The 16,255-nt window shown below is 41.4% G+C and overlaps 1 protein-coding gene across 2 annotated transcripts in view; it reads left to right on the top strand.

Annotated features, from left to right (window-relative positions):
- got1 (glutamic-oxaloacetic transaminase 1, soluble) overlaps window positions 1–16,255 on the top strand; it is a 94,651-nt gene that overhangs the window by 46,372 nt on the left and 32,024 nt on the right. For both annotated transcript variants that reach the window (XM_068053089.1, XM_068053088.1), the window contains exons 6-7: window positions 2,092–2,242; window positions 14,641–14,806. In XM_068053089.1, the coding sequence (XP_067909190.1) occupies window positions 2,092–2,242; window positions 14,641–14,806 (317 nt within the window). The remainder of the gene's footprint in view (window positions 1–2,091; window positions 2,243–14,640; window positions 14,807–16,255) is intronic.

Raw genomic sequence — 16,255 nt, 5'->3', positions numbered from 1 at the left:
GTGCAACACAAGTGCCAGGCAATGACCATCTCCAACAAGAGAGAATCTAACCATCTCCCCATGACATTCAATGGCATTACCATTGCTGAATCCCCCACTATCAACATCCTATGGGCTACCATTGACCAGAAACTGAACTGGAGTAGCCATATAAATACCGTGGCTACAAGAGCAGGTCAGAGGCTAGGAATCCTACGGCGAGTGACTCACCACCTGACGCCCCAAAGCCTGTCCACCATCTACAAGGCACAAGTAAGGAGTGTGATGGAATACTCTCCACTTGCCTGGATGGGTGCAGCTCCAACAGCACTCAAGAAGCTCAACACCATCCAGGACAAAGCAGCCCGCTTGATTGGCACCCAATCTACAAACGTTCACTCTCTCCACCACTGATGCACAGTGGCAGCAGTGTGTACCATCTACAAGATGCACTGCAGCAATGCACCAAGGCTCCTCAAACAGCACCTTCCAAACCCGCGACCTCTACCACTAAATGCATGGGAACACCACCACCTGCAAGTTCCCTCCAAGTCACACACCATCCTGACTTGGAACTGTATTGCCGTTCCTTCACTGTCGCTGGGTCACAATCCTGGAGCTCCCTTCCTAACAGCACTGTGGGTGTACCTATCCCACATGGACTGCAGCAGTTCAAGAAGGCAACTCACCACCACCTTCTCAAGGGCAATTAGGGATGGGCAATAAATGCTGGCCTGGCCAGCAACGCCCACATCCCTTGAATGAATAAGAAAAAATGTTAGTCTGAATCTTTCTAAATATTGGCCCAGATTTTGCAGTCAGTGGTGAATCCAGGGTACTTGCTGCTGACCTTGAAAGCTGCACAGAGATCTATCAATTTCTGAGACGAGAGGTTTAACTCTCTTGGCGTGTAATTGAATGTGGCGTAGTTTAATGGGGATTCCCAGTGTCAAACTGTGGCGGTCAAGCTGTCGAAGCAGCCTATTAAATTGAAGAATTCTCACAGACAGCCAACCAGCAATGAAAAGCATTAATAAACAAATCACTTTGTAAAAATTTTGATCGGAACAAAATAAAGATTGGAACATATACATGGGGATAAGGTACAAGCTGAAATATCATGAACAAACTTTAAAAAAAAAAATTATTTAAAATATTTTTTAAATCTAGTAATTAAGAATAATGCAAACCCAAAATATAAAATTCTTTTTTGAGGGCCATATTAGTTGTTCGGCAATAGTTATTACACCGATCATTATTTTAAAACCCAGTTACACCACTTTGAACAAGGCTTACCTTTTTACTGCATTTCTAACAACAATATGAGAGCGGAAATGGGGAAGCTCTAGCCAGATCAATTGATTTCGCTGACTGCTGGCTTGGGAGTTGGGAGTTGTGGGTGTGGGGGGAGTGCAGGGTGGGTGGGTGGAATGGTGGGGAATCCATACTCAGCTTGTGATGGAACATTAAATGACAGACCGCAACTTCAGGATTCCTGTATTAATCTGTGCTTGCGCTAATTCCTGAAATTGTGGTTAAGTTCAGAGGGGTGCTGACAGTTTGTTGTCTAAACTCCGCAGATTCCAGTTTCTGGTTTCATTTTGTTTGTGCTGGAAACCTTGTAGGGAGCAGCATGTGTAGGTTGTTCATACAGCAGGTATTGTTGAACATCCTGTTCTTCCAGTATCAGATTCAAAATAATGGCATAATACACCAGAGCTGTTCCAAATTCAAACCTCTGCTTGGCAAAAAAATTGATAACATCCCTGAGTAACAGCTGTACATGTTGGATAACCTCTCCCGGCACCATCTGTACTAAACTCTTGTGAACTGGTGGTCTGATGTGTGCTTTGACTACCACCAGTGCACAGTGCTGGCATCATCTAACCAACATTTCTGAGTGAGTTGTCCATTGCAGACTCGATTTGCAATTGTTGTCCCTTCAAAACTGTGTAGGAATGAAGTAAAAACTAAATGCATAGGTGAACTTGTTGAAAGTGCTGGGAAGTCTGGAGGAGTGAACTTTAACCGTGAGCCAGAAGTAATCGCTTGCATTTTTTCACTTTGTTTCTGTATTGTATCCTTACGCCTGTACCTTCTGTCCATTTGCAGAGAAGGTCCCTTTTCCCTTTCTTTGATGCTGCCTATCAGGGCTTTGCATCCGGAGACTTGGATAAAGATGCCTGGGCCGTTCGTTACTTTGTGAGCCAGAATTTCGAGCTCTTCTGTGCACAGTCCTTTTCGAAGAATTTTGGACTATACAGTAAGTAATAGTTTCCTTCTAACTTTTAGAACGTTAAGGAGCCGAGCACTTAACTGAAGGAAGAAAAGTGACAAAGTAGCAATAATATCTCCTAATATCCTGTATAATCCCAAGTCTACAAATCCATTCTTCTGTCCTTGCATAGATAAAGAATAAATTGGGTCTAAATATAAATGCAATCATTCTGACACCGAAAACTAATAAAAGCTGACACAGCTCCAAATGAGTTGACAGCTCTAGAACAATCCAGAATAATAGCTTACTACATGTGAAAACAAAAAGCTACACCAAATGTAGCAGGACACACGCTTGTAATTTAAGCTGTGGGTGTATGGAATTATTGCAAATTTGGGCCTGCTTTCGATAACTGCTTGGGTTCATAGGCTTCGCACTCACTTTCTTAAACGTACTGAGCTGCTTTTATGGGAGTTAGTTCTTACTGCACGTCTTGTGATTTGGACCAGTTTTTTTTGTGTCGGTCACATGAAATGCTCCAGGGAACTGTACTGAGAGTAACGGTGAAGATTGGTTTAAATCATCAAATGGCTTTGTTCTGTAGTATGGTGAAACAGAGATTCTGAGTGTACTGGTTTCTGTGCTACACACAATTATGCAAAGTAGTGCTGTGGTTGATCTGCAAACAGCAGCTTGTTCCCGGATATTAGTGACTGTCAAGCACACAGATCTCAAGAATGTTAGATTCTCTCTTGTTGGAGGTCGTCATTGCCTTTATTATGACTACTTTCCTTCTCTCCCTTTCTTCCTTTGCACACTCTATCTCTTTAAGAAAAATCATAGTCATTATAAAAGCATTCCTAAATACCTGAATGTTCAAATGCCTACCAACTCAGACATTTCTTCCCCATCATCCCTCTCCTGACAGGAGCTCAAGTGTCAGTTTCTAAACAAACCTCTAGACGGCATAACCTCCCTAACGGCACTTTGGGTGTACCTACACCACAAGGACTGCAGCAGTTCAAGAAGGCTGCTCAATGGGAAATAAATGCTGGGCTTCTCGGCGATGCTCACATACCGCAAACGAATAAAAAAAAAAGCTTGAAGAAATAATGCCATAGAAATGCAATGTTGCTATCTGTCCTTCACTTCAGGTCCTGTGACTTGTTTAGAAACTGACACTTGAGCTCCTGTCAGGAGAGGGATGATGGGGAAGAAATGTCTGAGTTGGTAGGCATTTGAACATTCAGGTATTTAGGAATGCTTTTATAATGACTTGAACAAAGTATCACTGGCCCTTTAAAAAGAAAATTGTAATGGGTTATGATTACTTCAAATCAGTTCATTATTTCATAATTCAAGCTATTAGTGTCATGTATACATGCAGCAGAATTCTACAGCAGAAACATAGGCCTCAATATTAACTGGGGGCAGATTCAGGGCAGGAGGGAATCCATCTTGCACTGGGGCAGGGATCTGTGTGAGGCTTGGACCATTTTAATTTCCAAGCCTCATGTAAATAATCCAGGACAGCCTGCTGCCCGAAACAGGAGTGACTTCAGGGCTTGCTGATGGACAGGAAGTCTGTTTGGGAGCCTCAGGTCACCGGGGACCCAAAGGAACTGTCCTCGGCATGAAGTTGCCATTGAGAAGAGCTCCTGCAGCCTTTGCCAGCACCCAAAGGGTGGCAAGGCCAAGGCTGGGGAGGCCCAAGGACTCCTTGAGGGACTGGATGCAGTGAAATTCTGTTCGTCAGAAAAGTTCCTTTGGCTTTTTTAAAATCTCGCTTCTCTTCCTAGTGACGGGTGTCCGTGTAACAATAGGAGATTTTCTAGAATGGTACCAGAGATGAAGGACTTCAACTATATAGCAAAACATGTGAAACTGGGATTGTTGTTCTTTTGAGCAGAAAGGTGAAGGGGCGATTTAATATATGTTGAAAATTGAAGGGTTTTAATAGAAGCTGTTCAATAATAACTTGAAAAAGAGAACTGGATAAATACTTGAAGAGGAAAATTTGCAAGGATATTGGGAGAGTGCAGCGGAGTGGGATTAATTGGAGCTGGCACAGGCATGGTGGGTGAATGGCCTCCTATGCACTGTCTAATTCTGTGGATAATCTTCAACAGCCTGTCAGTGCAGTGTTTCTAGAAATCCATAAGATGGCAGGCAGTGAGTGTACGTGCAGCATGGTGTGTAACATTATAGATATGTAATAATTTGTACCTGTTTTGGTTTCCTAAAGTAGATCAAAGCTTTTGCTCAGGGGCATGTGATGCTCAAAAAAACCCTTGCGTTTTGATTTTGTTCCATTGGGTCCTGAATAAGCAACTGGTTTGTATTTTTTTTTTTAAATCCTGGAATCTTTTTTCCAAACAGATTCTGTAATTGTGCATCAGGCTGCACTTATTTTAAGAAACATTTTACTTTGCTCTGATTACGTACTGAGAATCGTGCACTACGGGGTAGAGTTTCTGCTTTGGGAGCAATCGAGAACTTGTGCCCAAAATTCACTTTAAATTATGCTAGTTAGATTAGGCTTCAATTTTCTGCTGAAATTAATTTGGATAATCGCAAGCATAAAATTTTCCATGGACCAGTACAATCAGGCAGCATAATAGAACATAATTATTGCTTCTTTGCCCTCAATGTTCGTTGATGTATTTGAGAGGAGCCTGTTGCAGTTTTGCTAATACATCTGAAAATGGATTCAGCAGGAAAAATAAGTATTTTAAATAAGGGTGTCTCAGTTCTCCACCTGTGAGTAACCTGATTTAAAATCCCTGAAAATGACTTAAAAACTATACTGAACGATTTAATAGTTTCAGTCAGGCAGTCCTCTCCAATGAAAAAACCTTTGGTCAAACTGAGTTTGGTAAACGTTGAAATTCACAGCTTCAAAAAATGTAATATTTTTGCAATAAATTTTTAAAATTTATCAGTTCATAGAATAAGTTCATTAGGAATGGATGGGTGCAGTATTGAAAATGGATTCTTCACATAAGCACTAAATTTTGTACGTTTAAAAAGTCTGATATTGCTGATCTGTTAGACTATGATCCTCCTTCACAAAAAGTTAGAAACTGTCATTTGGCCTTTTATATCACTTTGTGGAAAGCACCCTTTAAATTCCATGGATTTTTACCCAAAGCATTGCTGTGCAGAGGGCTTAACCCTTCACTGCAATCTATATACAACAATAACTTGTCATTATAATGTGGCTTTAACATAATAAAAGGTCCCAAGGTACTTCACAGGTGCGTAATAAAGTAAAATTTGACACCGAGCCACGAAAGGAGGTATTAGGACAGGTGACCTAAAGTGTGGTCAAAAAGGTAGGTTTTAAAGCGTGTCTTAAAGGTGGAAAGAGAGGTAGAGTGGTTTCGGGAGGGAATTTCCGAGCTTTGGACCTTGGCAACTGAAGTTACAGCCACCAGTTAAAATCTGGGATGCTTAAAAGCCTTGAATTAGATGAGAACTGATATCTTGGAGGGTTCTGGGCTGGAGGAGATTATAGAGATAAGGAGGGGCGAGGCATGGGGAGGTTTGAAAATAAGGATGAGAATTTTAAAATCGAGGCATTCCTTAACCAAGAGCCAGTGAAGATCAGCAAGCAAAGGGGTGAACGGGAAATGGTACAGGTTAGAATATGGGCAGCAGCGTTTTGGACGAGCTCCAGTCATGTAGCATTGAAATTATACTTCTGATAACATTGCGTGCTTCCCCATCCCACTCTGATTCCTAACCCAGAGTGAATTGGCGAACTCTGACTTTGGCCTAGTCAATAAAGCTTTGTACCAGCGCTATAAGCTTAGATCCGCTATCTCAGCATGAGCCCAGGAATCTATTGTGGGAAGTTCCTGGTGTTTGTTTTTATTCGTTCAAGGGATGTGAGCATCACTGACAAGACCAGCATTTGTTGCCCATCCCTAATTGCCCTTGAGAGGTGGTGGTGAGCCACCCGCCGCCTTGAACTGCTGCAGTCCTTGTAGTGTAAGTACACCTACAGTGTTGTTAGAGAGATAGTTCCAGGACTTTGACCCAGTGACAATGAAGGAACAGTGATATTGTTCCAGGTCAGGATGGCAGTGGCTTGGTCTGAATAGTTTATTGCTGCTTTGAGCAATTTGAACAAGCCAATAGAGCATGGTCTTTTTTTTTGATGAAAACTGAATGCTCTTAGCGTATGGGGAGGGGGTGGTGGGCGGTTACGTGTTTTGAGTTTTTCAAATTTGCAATACAAAAGGGAACGGAAGAATTGTATTTTATATAGCTCTTCATTGCATTTTTGTTCGCCCTAAGAGAGAATGTGTGGCAGCCATTTTTTGTGAAGAGTCAATCCCACAAACAGCAATGAGATGAATGACCAGTTAGTTTGTTTTTGGTGTATTAGTTAAGGGTGAGATATTGGTCAGGCCAACCTGTAAACCTTTTAATCGGAAATGACATTTAATACCACCATTGGGGACAATCTAAATATGCAGTTGGAAGTTATTGCCCTCTCTTGTCTGCAGTTGGATGGTAATGTATGCTTCAGGAAATGTGTGTGCTCTCAATAGGGCCAGCTGTTCTTGTTCTTTTATTCTTTCTTTTGAACAATCAGTGCAATTTTACATCTGCTTGTCATTCCAAAGCTGCACTACATACTTGATCAGATGTAGCTCAGTAGGAATTTTGGCTGCAGCTTAAAAATTATGAAATCCATAAAATAAAACGCTTAGCATTGAGTCAACCCAACAAACCTTGAGGTATGAGACTTAAGTTGGATGGTATGCTGTTTTATAACAAGGAGTTATACTATGTGACATGGTCTAATGCCATAAACAGGCACAGTTGGATCAATTGGGATTTAATTGCTAATGGTAAGGAAAGTTTGTAGATTGCTGGATTCTTGTAAATTTCCAGCGCAAGTCAATGTAGAAATGTACCTTCACCAGTGTGAAATAGCTGTGATTGGCCTCAGCCTGTGAGTGAATATATTTGTGATTTGAACGTGTACTTATACTTGGAGTGCCAATGTTTCCTGAATTTTTTAATCGACTGTCACATTTTAGAATTTTTTATTAATTTCTTTACAAGAAAGATTGTTGGATTGATTATATTTAAGGGTTCTGTTTTTATAAAACAGCCAGTTTTCTAAAACGAGTGACCGTCAGGATTGAGTATGGATGTTGAGATCAGATGGGACAGTTTACGGAATTCACAACTGATGCAGTTGGGGTTTTTTGCCTCATCCCAGGACCATTAACCAGGATGGCCCCCAGTCATCTTGAGAATAACAAAAGATGTGTGGAGGCAGAAGATGTGGGTATGGTTCTTAATGAATACTTTGTGTCTGCCTTCACAAAGGAGGGGGACGATGCAGATATTGTAGTTAAGGAGGAGGAGTGTGAAGTATTGGATGTGACAAACATAGGGAGAGAGAAAATATTAAGGGGATTATCATTCTTGAAAGTGGATAAATGTATCCCAGTCTGTTCAAAGAAACCTGGGAGGAAATAGCAGAAGGTCTGACCATCATTTTCCAGTCCTCACTGGGTACAGGTATGGTGCCAGAGGATTGGAGGTCTGCTAACATTGTAGCTTTGTTCAAAAAGGGAGTGAGGGATAGACCAAATAACTACAGGCCAGTTAGACTAACCTCGGTAGTGGGCAAATTATTGGAATCAATTCTGAGAGATAGGGTAAACTGTCACTTCGAAAAGCACAGATTAATCAAGGATAGTCAGCATGGATTTGTCAAGGGAATGTCGTGTCTAACTTGATTGAAATTTTTGAAGTAACAAGGAAGATAGATGAGGGTAGTGCAGTTGATGTAGTCTACATGGATTTTAGCGAGGCTTTTGACAAGGTTCCACATGGCAGACTGGTTAAAAAAAATAAAAGCCCATGGGATCCAGGGGAATGTAGCAAGCTGGATACAAAATTGGCTCAGTGACAGGAAATAAAGGGTAATTGTTGATGGGTGTTTTTGCGACTGGAAGGCTGTTTCCAGTGGGATTCCACAGGGCCCATTACTAGGTCTCCTGCTCTTTGTGGTATATATTAACGATTTGGATGTAAATGTAGGGGGAAATCATCAAGAAGTTTGTAGACGACACAGAAACTGGCCGTGTGATTGATAGTGAGGAAGGAAACTGTAGACTGCTGGAAGATAGCAATGGACTGGTCAGGTGGGCAGAAATGTGGCCAGTGGAATTTAACCCAAAGAAATGTGAGATCATGCATTTGGGGAGGTCAAACAAGGTAAAGGAATACGTAATAAATGGGAGGATACTGAGCAATGTAGAGGATTGAGGGATTTTGGAGTGAATGTGCACAGATCCCTGAATGGTAGCAGGACTGATCTATAAAGTGGTTAAGATGGCATATGGAATCCTTTCCTTTATCAGCTGAGGCATAGAATATAAGAGCAAGGAGGTTATGCTAGAACTATATAAATCATTGGTTAGGCCACAACTTGAGTACTGTGTGCAGTTCTGGTTTCTTCATTGCAGAAAGGATGTAATTGACCTAGACAGGGTACAGATGAGATTTACGAGGATGATGCCAGGACTGGAAAATTGCAGTTATGAGGAAAGATTGGCTAGGCTGGGGTTGCTGTCCTTGGAACAGAGGAGGCTGAGGGGAGACTTGTTTGAATTGTACAAAATTGTGAGGGGCCTGGATAGAGTGGATGGAAAGGGCCTATTTACCTTAGCAGAGACGTTAGTGACTAGGGGGCATAGATTTAAAGTGATTGGTGGAAGGATTAGAGGGGAGATAAGGAAATATTTTTTTCACCCAGTGGGTGGTGGGGGTCTGGAACTTGCTGTCTGAAAGGGTGGTAGTGGCAGAAAGCATCGTCTCATTTAAAAGATGCCTGGATGTGCACCTGAAATGCCGTGACCTGCAAGGCTAAGGACCAAATGCTGGAAAGTGAGATCAGGCTGTGTGGCTTGTTTGTTTTGGCCGGCAATGGTTCAAGTGGCCTCTTTCTCTGCCATAAACTTTGTATGGTTCTATGTCCTCTTTTAAATCACATGCCAAGGGAGCGGATAAGAACGAGTTCTATAGACTGGTCTACTGGTGAATCACTACAAGGAGTAATTCAGTTTCACAGTCCACAAAGGGGACTTTCGTGGCAGACAAATTTTGAGAGAAAGATTGTGACACACAACCCTGGGGCTAGAAGCTATAAAACGTAGATGGTCAATTTAGGAGTCATTTGAAAGAAAATGCCAAAACTAAGCAAGTCAGCCCATGAAAGGCACAGGGTGCATGGTTTAATTTTCTTTCCCATGTTTTTGAAGAGAGGGGTGAGATTGAACTAATTAAGTAGAATATATGTTAAGTAGAATCTGCGTTCCCTTATTGAGCGTGAAGCGAAGCATCTTATGAATTGGTATCGGACCTCGTCTCACTAACTGGATCGGTCTAGTTTTGAACAATTGGAGGAGGACATGTGCACGCAACACTATCTAAAATTGAAATTGAGGGTAGGTTACATAGACTAGGCTTGTATTCCCTTGATTTTAGAAGATTAAAGGTGATCTAATTGAAATGATTAAAGGTGTGGATAACGTAGCTAGAGAGGAACAATGTCCTCTGGTGGCACAGTCCAGAACAAGGGGGCATAACCTTAATATTAGAACTAGGCCGTTCGAGGTGATATTAGGAAGCAGTTCTTTGCACAAAGCATAGTAGAACTCTGGGACTATTTTCTCTCCCCCCCCCCCCCCCCCCCCCACCCCCACTTTAAAAGATGTTGAAGCTAGGTCTATTAAAAATTTCAAAACTGAGGTTGGTAGAATTTTGTTAGCTACGTAGCCCTTAATATTCTTGACTAAGGCAGATAAATAGAGTTAAAATACGGATCACCCAAGATCTAGTTGAATGGTGGAACAGACTGAAGGAGCTGAATGGCCTACTCCTGTTCCTGTCAAATTCAGGTCGAAAGGGGGTCCTGGTACACCCCTTGGCTATGCAATGGTATAGATAAATATTGAGTGGTACAGTCATACCCCTAAATGCAAGATGCTCAGACCACTTGGGAGAGTTCCCAGTACCGCTGTACCTGAGAAAGTTTCTAAGGTAGACCGTAACTTGCATTGTAGATCTTTAGGGAGTTGCTAAACTTAATATATTCTCTTCTTATCCAACTGAATCTGAAATATTGTCTTCTATCACAAAAGGTATTATTACTATCGTATCAGCTGCAATGAACAGACCTCTTGCTTGCAAACTGTCTTGTTTTGGTTTTTTTTAAAAAAGAATGAATTTTGAGAACAAGGTTGTGCCAAAATGTTCAATTGAATAGAAAACAAAGGAACTGGAACTACAATAAATGGGTCAGCCAGGATCTGAAAGAGAAGGGAGTCATTTGGGGGTCAAATGATGTCTTTTTAAGGGAGCTGGATTTTCATTGCAAAGGGTAATTGAGGGTTGTAAAAAATATTTAACACCACCAAATTATTTATTTTTTTCCATGAGAGGTTGAGGAAAACAATTTCTAGGGATCATCAGGTTCTGTGGGATGGAGTAGTTCATAATCAAATAATCATACATAGTATTTCAATGGAGTGGACTAAATGGGGTCCACCTTTTCTTGGTGTGGATTTTTTTATATTCTTGGAAAGATTAGCATTGCATCCAAAGACCAAGAGTTCAGCATTCACAGTTTGCTTTTCCTTTTAATCTGGCTGGAGTAGTTTTCTTCCAAGCCCTTTTCTGACTTCCAGACTCAGTTACTATAATATTCTCCTGGTTGGAATCCATCAGCGCATTCAAAATTCTGCAGCCAGTTATGCTATTCTGCACCATCTTGCTTGCCCGTCAGCACACTGCCCTCTACCCTTCTCTTCAGCTTCCTACATTGGTTTCCTGTCCACCAACCTCAGATTTAAAATTCTCATCGTGTTTAAATTCCTTCGTGGCCGCAGCCCCCCTTAACACTGTAACCTCCTCATCTGTACGTATGTTCCTCCCACCCTCAAACACTCCATTCTTCTGACTCCAGAATCCTTTGTCCAGCATCAGCAGGCATGCCTTCAGCCACTTTGTTCTTATTCTCTAGAGTTCCTTCTGCTTTGCTGTCCTTCAAGACCTTGGGCACAGATAGGCACCGAGTTGCATGATATTGCTATAACGGAAACTTGACTTAAAGTGGGGCAAAAATGGCAGCTCAACATCCTTGGATATAGATGTTTCAGAGGGGTATAAAAAAGGAGGGCTGCAGCATTATTGGCTAAAGAATCAATTGCAGCTGTGAAAGGGATGCTATGCTAAATGAATGATCAAATGTGGCTATATGGGTTGAGCTCAAAAATAAAGGGGCAGATACACTACTAGGAGTGTACTATAGACCCCCAAATAGTGAGAGGGAGATAGAAGAACAAATATGTAGGCAAAGTTCTGAATGCAAAAACGATAGGGCAATAATAGTTGGGGATTTCAACTACCTTAATATCAACTGGGATGCAAACAGTGTGAAGGGCACAAAATTCTTGAACTGCATTCAAGAGAACTTTTATAGCCATCAGGTAACAAGCCCAACGAGAGGGGGTGCAATTCTATATTTGGTCTTGGGAAATGAAGCTATGCAAGTGGATGAAGTAGTAGTGGGTGACCATTTTGGAGAGAGTTAGCATGCAGTTAGGTTTAACATTGTTATGGAAAAGGACAAAGATAGAACAGGAGTAAAAGTTCTAAATTAGGGAAGGCAAATTTTATGAAGCTGAGAGATAATCTGGCAAAAGTGGCCTGGATACAGCTACTTGAAGGAAAATAAGTGGCAAACCAGTGGGAGGCATTCAAAAGCGAGATTCTACGAGCACAGTGTAGACATCTCCCCACAAAGAAAAAAGATGGTACTACCAAATCCAGAGCCCCCTAGTTATGACAGTCACAAAAAACTTAATACTTTAGAAAGCCTAGAGGAGTATAGAAAGTGCAGGGGTAAAGTAAAAAGGAAATATAGGAAAGCAAAGAGAGGACATGAAAAAATACTGGCTGGTAAAATCAAGGAAAACCCAAAGATGTTCTATCAATATCTTAAGAGCAAGAGGATAACTAAGGAAAGGGTAGGATCTATCTCAGATCTACAAGGTAACTTAAGCATGGATGCAGAAGATGTGGGCAGGGTTCTTAATGGTTCTTTGTCTCGGTCTTCAGAAAGGAGAGGGATGATGCAGACATTATAGTTAGAGGAGTGTGAAATATTAGATATGAGAAGCATAATGAGAGAGCAAGTACTGGAGGGTCTGACGTCCTTGAAGGTAGATAAATGACCAGAGCCGGATGGATTGTATCCCAGGCTGTTAAGGAAGCCAGGGATGAAATAGCGGATGCTCTGAGGATCATCTTCAAATCCTGACTAGATACAGGCGAGGTACCAGAGGATTGGAGGTCTGCGAATGTTGTACCATTGTTAAAAAAGGGTACGAGGGATAGGTCAAATAATTATAGACCGTTCAGTTTGACCTCGGTGGTGGGCAAATTATTAGAATCCATTCTGAAATGTAGGATAAACTGTCACTTAGAAAGGTGCTGATTAATCAGGGATAGTCAGTATGGATTTGTTGAAGGAAGGTCGTGTCTTACAAACTTGATTTAATTTTTTGAGGAGGTAACAGAGGATTGATGAGGGTAGTGCCGTGGATGTTGTCTACATGGATTTTAGTAAGGCACTTGGCAAGGTCCCACATGGTAGACTGGTCAGAAAAGTAAAAGCCTATGGAATACAGAGGACTGTGGCAAGTTGGATCTAAAACTGGCTCACTGACAGGAAATAAAGGGTAATGGTCGATGGATGTTTTTGCTGATGGAAAGCTGTTTCTACTGGCGTTCTACAGGGCTCACTGTTGGGTCCCTTGCTGTTTGTGGTATATATTAATGATTTGGACCTAAATGTGGGAGGCCTGATTGGGAAATTTGCAGATGACACAAAAATTGGCCGTGTAGTTGATAGCGAACAGGGTAACTGCAGACTTCAGAATGATATCAGTGGTTTGGTTGAGTTGGTGGAAATGTGACAAATGGAATTCAGTCTGGAGGAGTGTGAGGTAATGCATTTGTGGAGGGCCAACAAAGTAAGGGAATACACAATAAACGGGAGGATATTGAGGGTTAGAGGAAATGAGAGACCTTGGAGTGCATGTCCACAGGTCCCTGAAGGTGTCAGGACAGGGAGATAAAGGGGCGAAGAAGGCATACAGAATGCTTTCCTTTATTGGCCGATGTAATGCTGGAACTGTATAAAACGCTGGTTAGGCCACAGCTGGAGTATTGTGTACAGTTCTGGTCACCACATTACAGGAAGGACATAATTACTGTGGAGAGAGTACAGAGGAGATTTACAAGAATTTTGCCAGGGCTTGAAAATTGCAGCAATGAGGAAAGATTGGATAGGCCAGGGTTGTTTTCCTTAGAACAGAGGAGGCTGATGGGTGACTTAATTGAGGTATACCAAATTATGAGTGGCATAGGTAGAGTAGACAGGAGGGAACTGTTTCCTCTAGCGGAGAGGTCAATTACCAAGGGGCACAAATTTAAGGTGATTGGTAGAAGGATTAGAGGGGACATGAGGAAACACTTTTTTTCACCCAGAGGGTGGTGAGTGTCTGGAATTCACTGCCCGGATCGATTTGGTGGGGGCAGAAACCCTCAGCTCATTTAAAAGGTACCTGGACCTGAAGTGCTGTAACCTGCAAGGCTATGGACCAGGTGCTGGTAGGTAGGATTAGATTGGGTGGCTAGTTTTTTCGGCTGCGCAGCCAAGATGGGCTGAAATGGCCTCTTTCTGTGCTGTAAAGTTTCTATGTTTTTACCCTCCGAAAGTTCACCCTTTTGACCAACCTTTTGTTTATTCATCTGATCTTTCCTTTACCCATCTAATCTTTCCTTTACCTTGGGGTCTGTTTTTTTCCATGCTTCTGAAGTGCATTGGGACCTTTTATCTACTTATTAAAGGTGCCATTTAAACATCCGTTGTTACAATTATTCATGCTACAAATACAACTGTATCACTTGGAGCCAGTATATTGAATAAAATGTATAGTGGATGTCCTGAGTTGATACCTATGCAATCTCAATTTTTTTGTGTAAAATGAATGAAGCAAAACGAGTCTTGGATTTAAAATATCTGCTCAATAGGAAACTTTACTTCATTCTGCAACCTCATAGTTCTATTGAGGCCGCTCAAAGCCAACGCACTATATCAGACAATTAGCACTGGCTTTGCACCAACCTAAATCTTGGAACATCATTGTCCGTGCTTGGTGTTTTGCTGTGGTGCTGTGTATTTTGTAATGGGCTGGAGAAATGATGAGTTGCAGTCAAAGAAAAGCTTCTGGAGACATGATCATTTTAATTCCAGGTAAATTTGCCTTGGATCTTCGAAACTTGTAGTTCACTGTTAACACAATGATTCATTTCTTTTCTTTTTCCTCGCCCCTTGTTTTTAGATGAACGTGTTGGGAATCTGTGTATTGTGGCTAAGGACAATGACAACGTGAACAGGATTCGTTCTCAAATGGAGAAGGTAGCCCGTACTATATGGTCAAATTCACCCGCTCATGGGGCTCGTATTGTAGCCAAGACGTTCAATAACCCACAGCTCTTTGCTGAATGGTGAGAGATTGTTGATTGGAGAAATGTTTTAAAGATACACTTTGCATTAGTGATGCTTAATCCTTACTAAGCAAAACAAAAATGCACCCACAGTTTTTAAAAATTAACTTTTAAGCCTAAAATTATTTTCAAGACTTTTAACTTGTTGCTGACTGACAGGAGTAATGGAGTGGTGCAAGAGTTAGGAGTGGTGAGCAAAGTGGAAAATAAAATGCTCTTTTTTTTTAAAAAATGAACCTTGTATACCCAAATGAACCCTGTGAGTTCTAACCCATCTCTTCGTACATATATTCCTTTTTAGTACTGTGTGGTAAAGAGGCATATTGAGAAAACAGTTCGACCCTCGTGGGTTAGCACTCTGGCAGATATTTTCAATGCTTTCATAGTCTTAGTTGATCCAGCTTCAACTGAATTTCTGCAGCATAGAAACAGGCCATTTGGCCCAACTGGTCTATGCCAGTGTTAATACTCCACATGAGCCGCCTCCCACCCCTTTTGACCGAAACCCATCAGCATGTCCTTCTGTTCCTTTCTCCCTCGTGTGCTTATCTAGCATCCCTTTGATGCATCCATCTATGCTATTCACGTCAAATGCTCCTTGTGGTCATATGTTCCACATGCTTACCACTCTTCGAGTAAAGACGTTTTGCCTGAATTTTCCTTTGGATTTATGCTTGTGACCTCCAGTTTTGGACTTTCCCATGTGGAAACATTTCTACGACTACCCTCTCAACCCCGTGCATACACTTAGATCACTATCAGCTATCTCATTTCTACAGAAAAGGGCCCCAGTCTGCTCAACCTTTTACTGATGGGCATCTCCTTTCAGTTCTAGTACCCTTGTAAATCATTTTTGCACCTTCTCCAGTATCTTTATTTCCTTCTTATAATATGGAGAGCAGAACTATCCACATTACTCTTAAGTATGGTATGGTGAATGTTTGATACAAATTTAACATAACTTCTCTGCTTTTCAGTGCTTGGTTTGCTTTTTAAGGGCCTTATCAACCTGCGTTGCTGATTAGTGTATCTGTACCCCAAGATCCCTTTGTTCCCCTACTCAGTTTAAACTTCTTATGTAAACAGTATTTGGCCTCCGTATTCTTCCTACCAAAATGCAACCCTCACGGTTGCCTGTATTGAAATTTATTTGACAATTGCATGCCCATTCTATAACTTTAATGTCTTGTAATTTGTTGCATTCTTCCTCAGTATTAACTACAAACCTCCCAAATTTGATGTCATCTGCAAATTTTTAAATTATACCTCCTATTCCCAAGTCCAAATTGTTAATGCTGTATTTATATAATACCTTTCATATCCTCAGGACATCCCAAAGCACTTGGGTGCTTTTGAAGTGTAGTCACTATTTTAACGTAGGAAAACACAGCAGTCAATTTGTGCACAGCAAGGTCTCATAGCAGTGTGATAATTGATCTTCCATAATAA

Source organism: Heterodontus francisci, chromosome 20 (genome assembly GCF_036365525.1).
Source record: "Heterodontus francisci isolate sHetFra1 chromosome 20, sHetFra1.hap1, whole genome shotgun sequence".
Classification (NCBI taxonomy): Eukaryota; Metazoa; Chordata; class Chondrichthyes; order Heterodontiformes; family Heterodontidae; genus Heterodontus; species Heterodontus francisci.
Note: the sequence above shows the minus strand (reverse complement) of the source record. Positions and strands in the feature narration are given on the sequence as shown.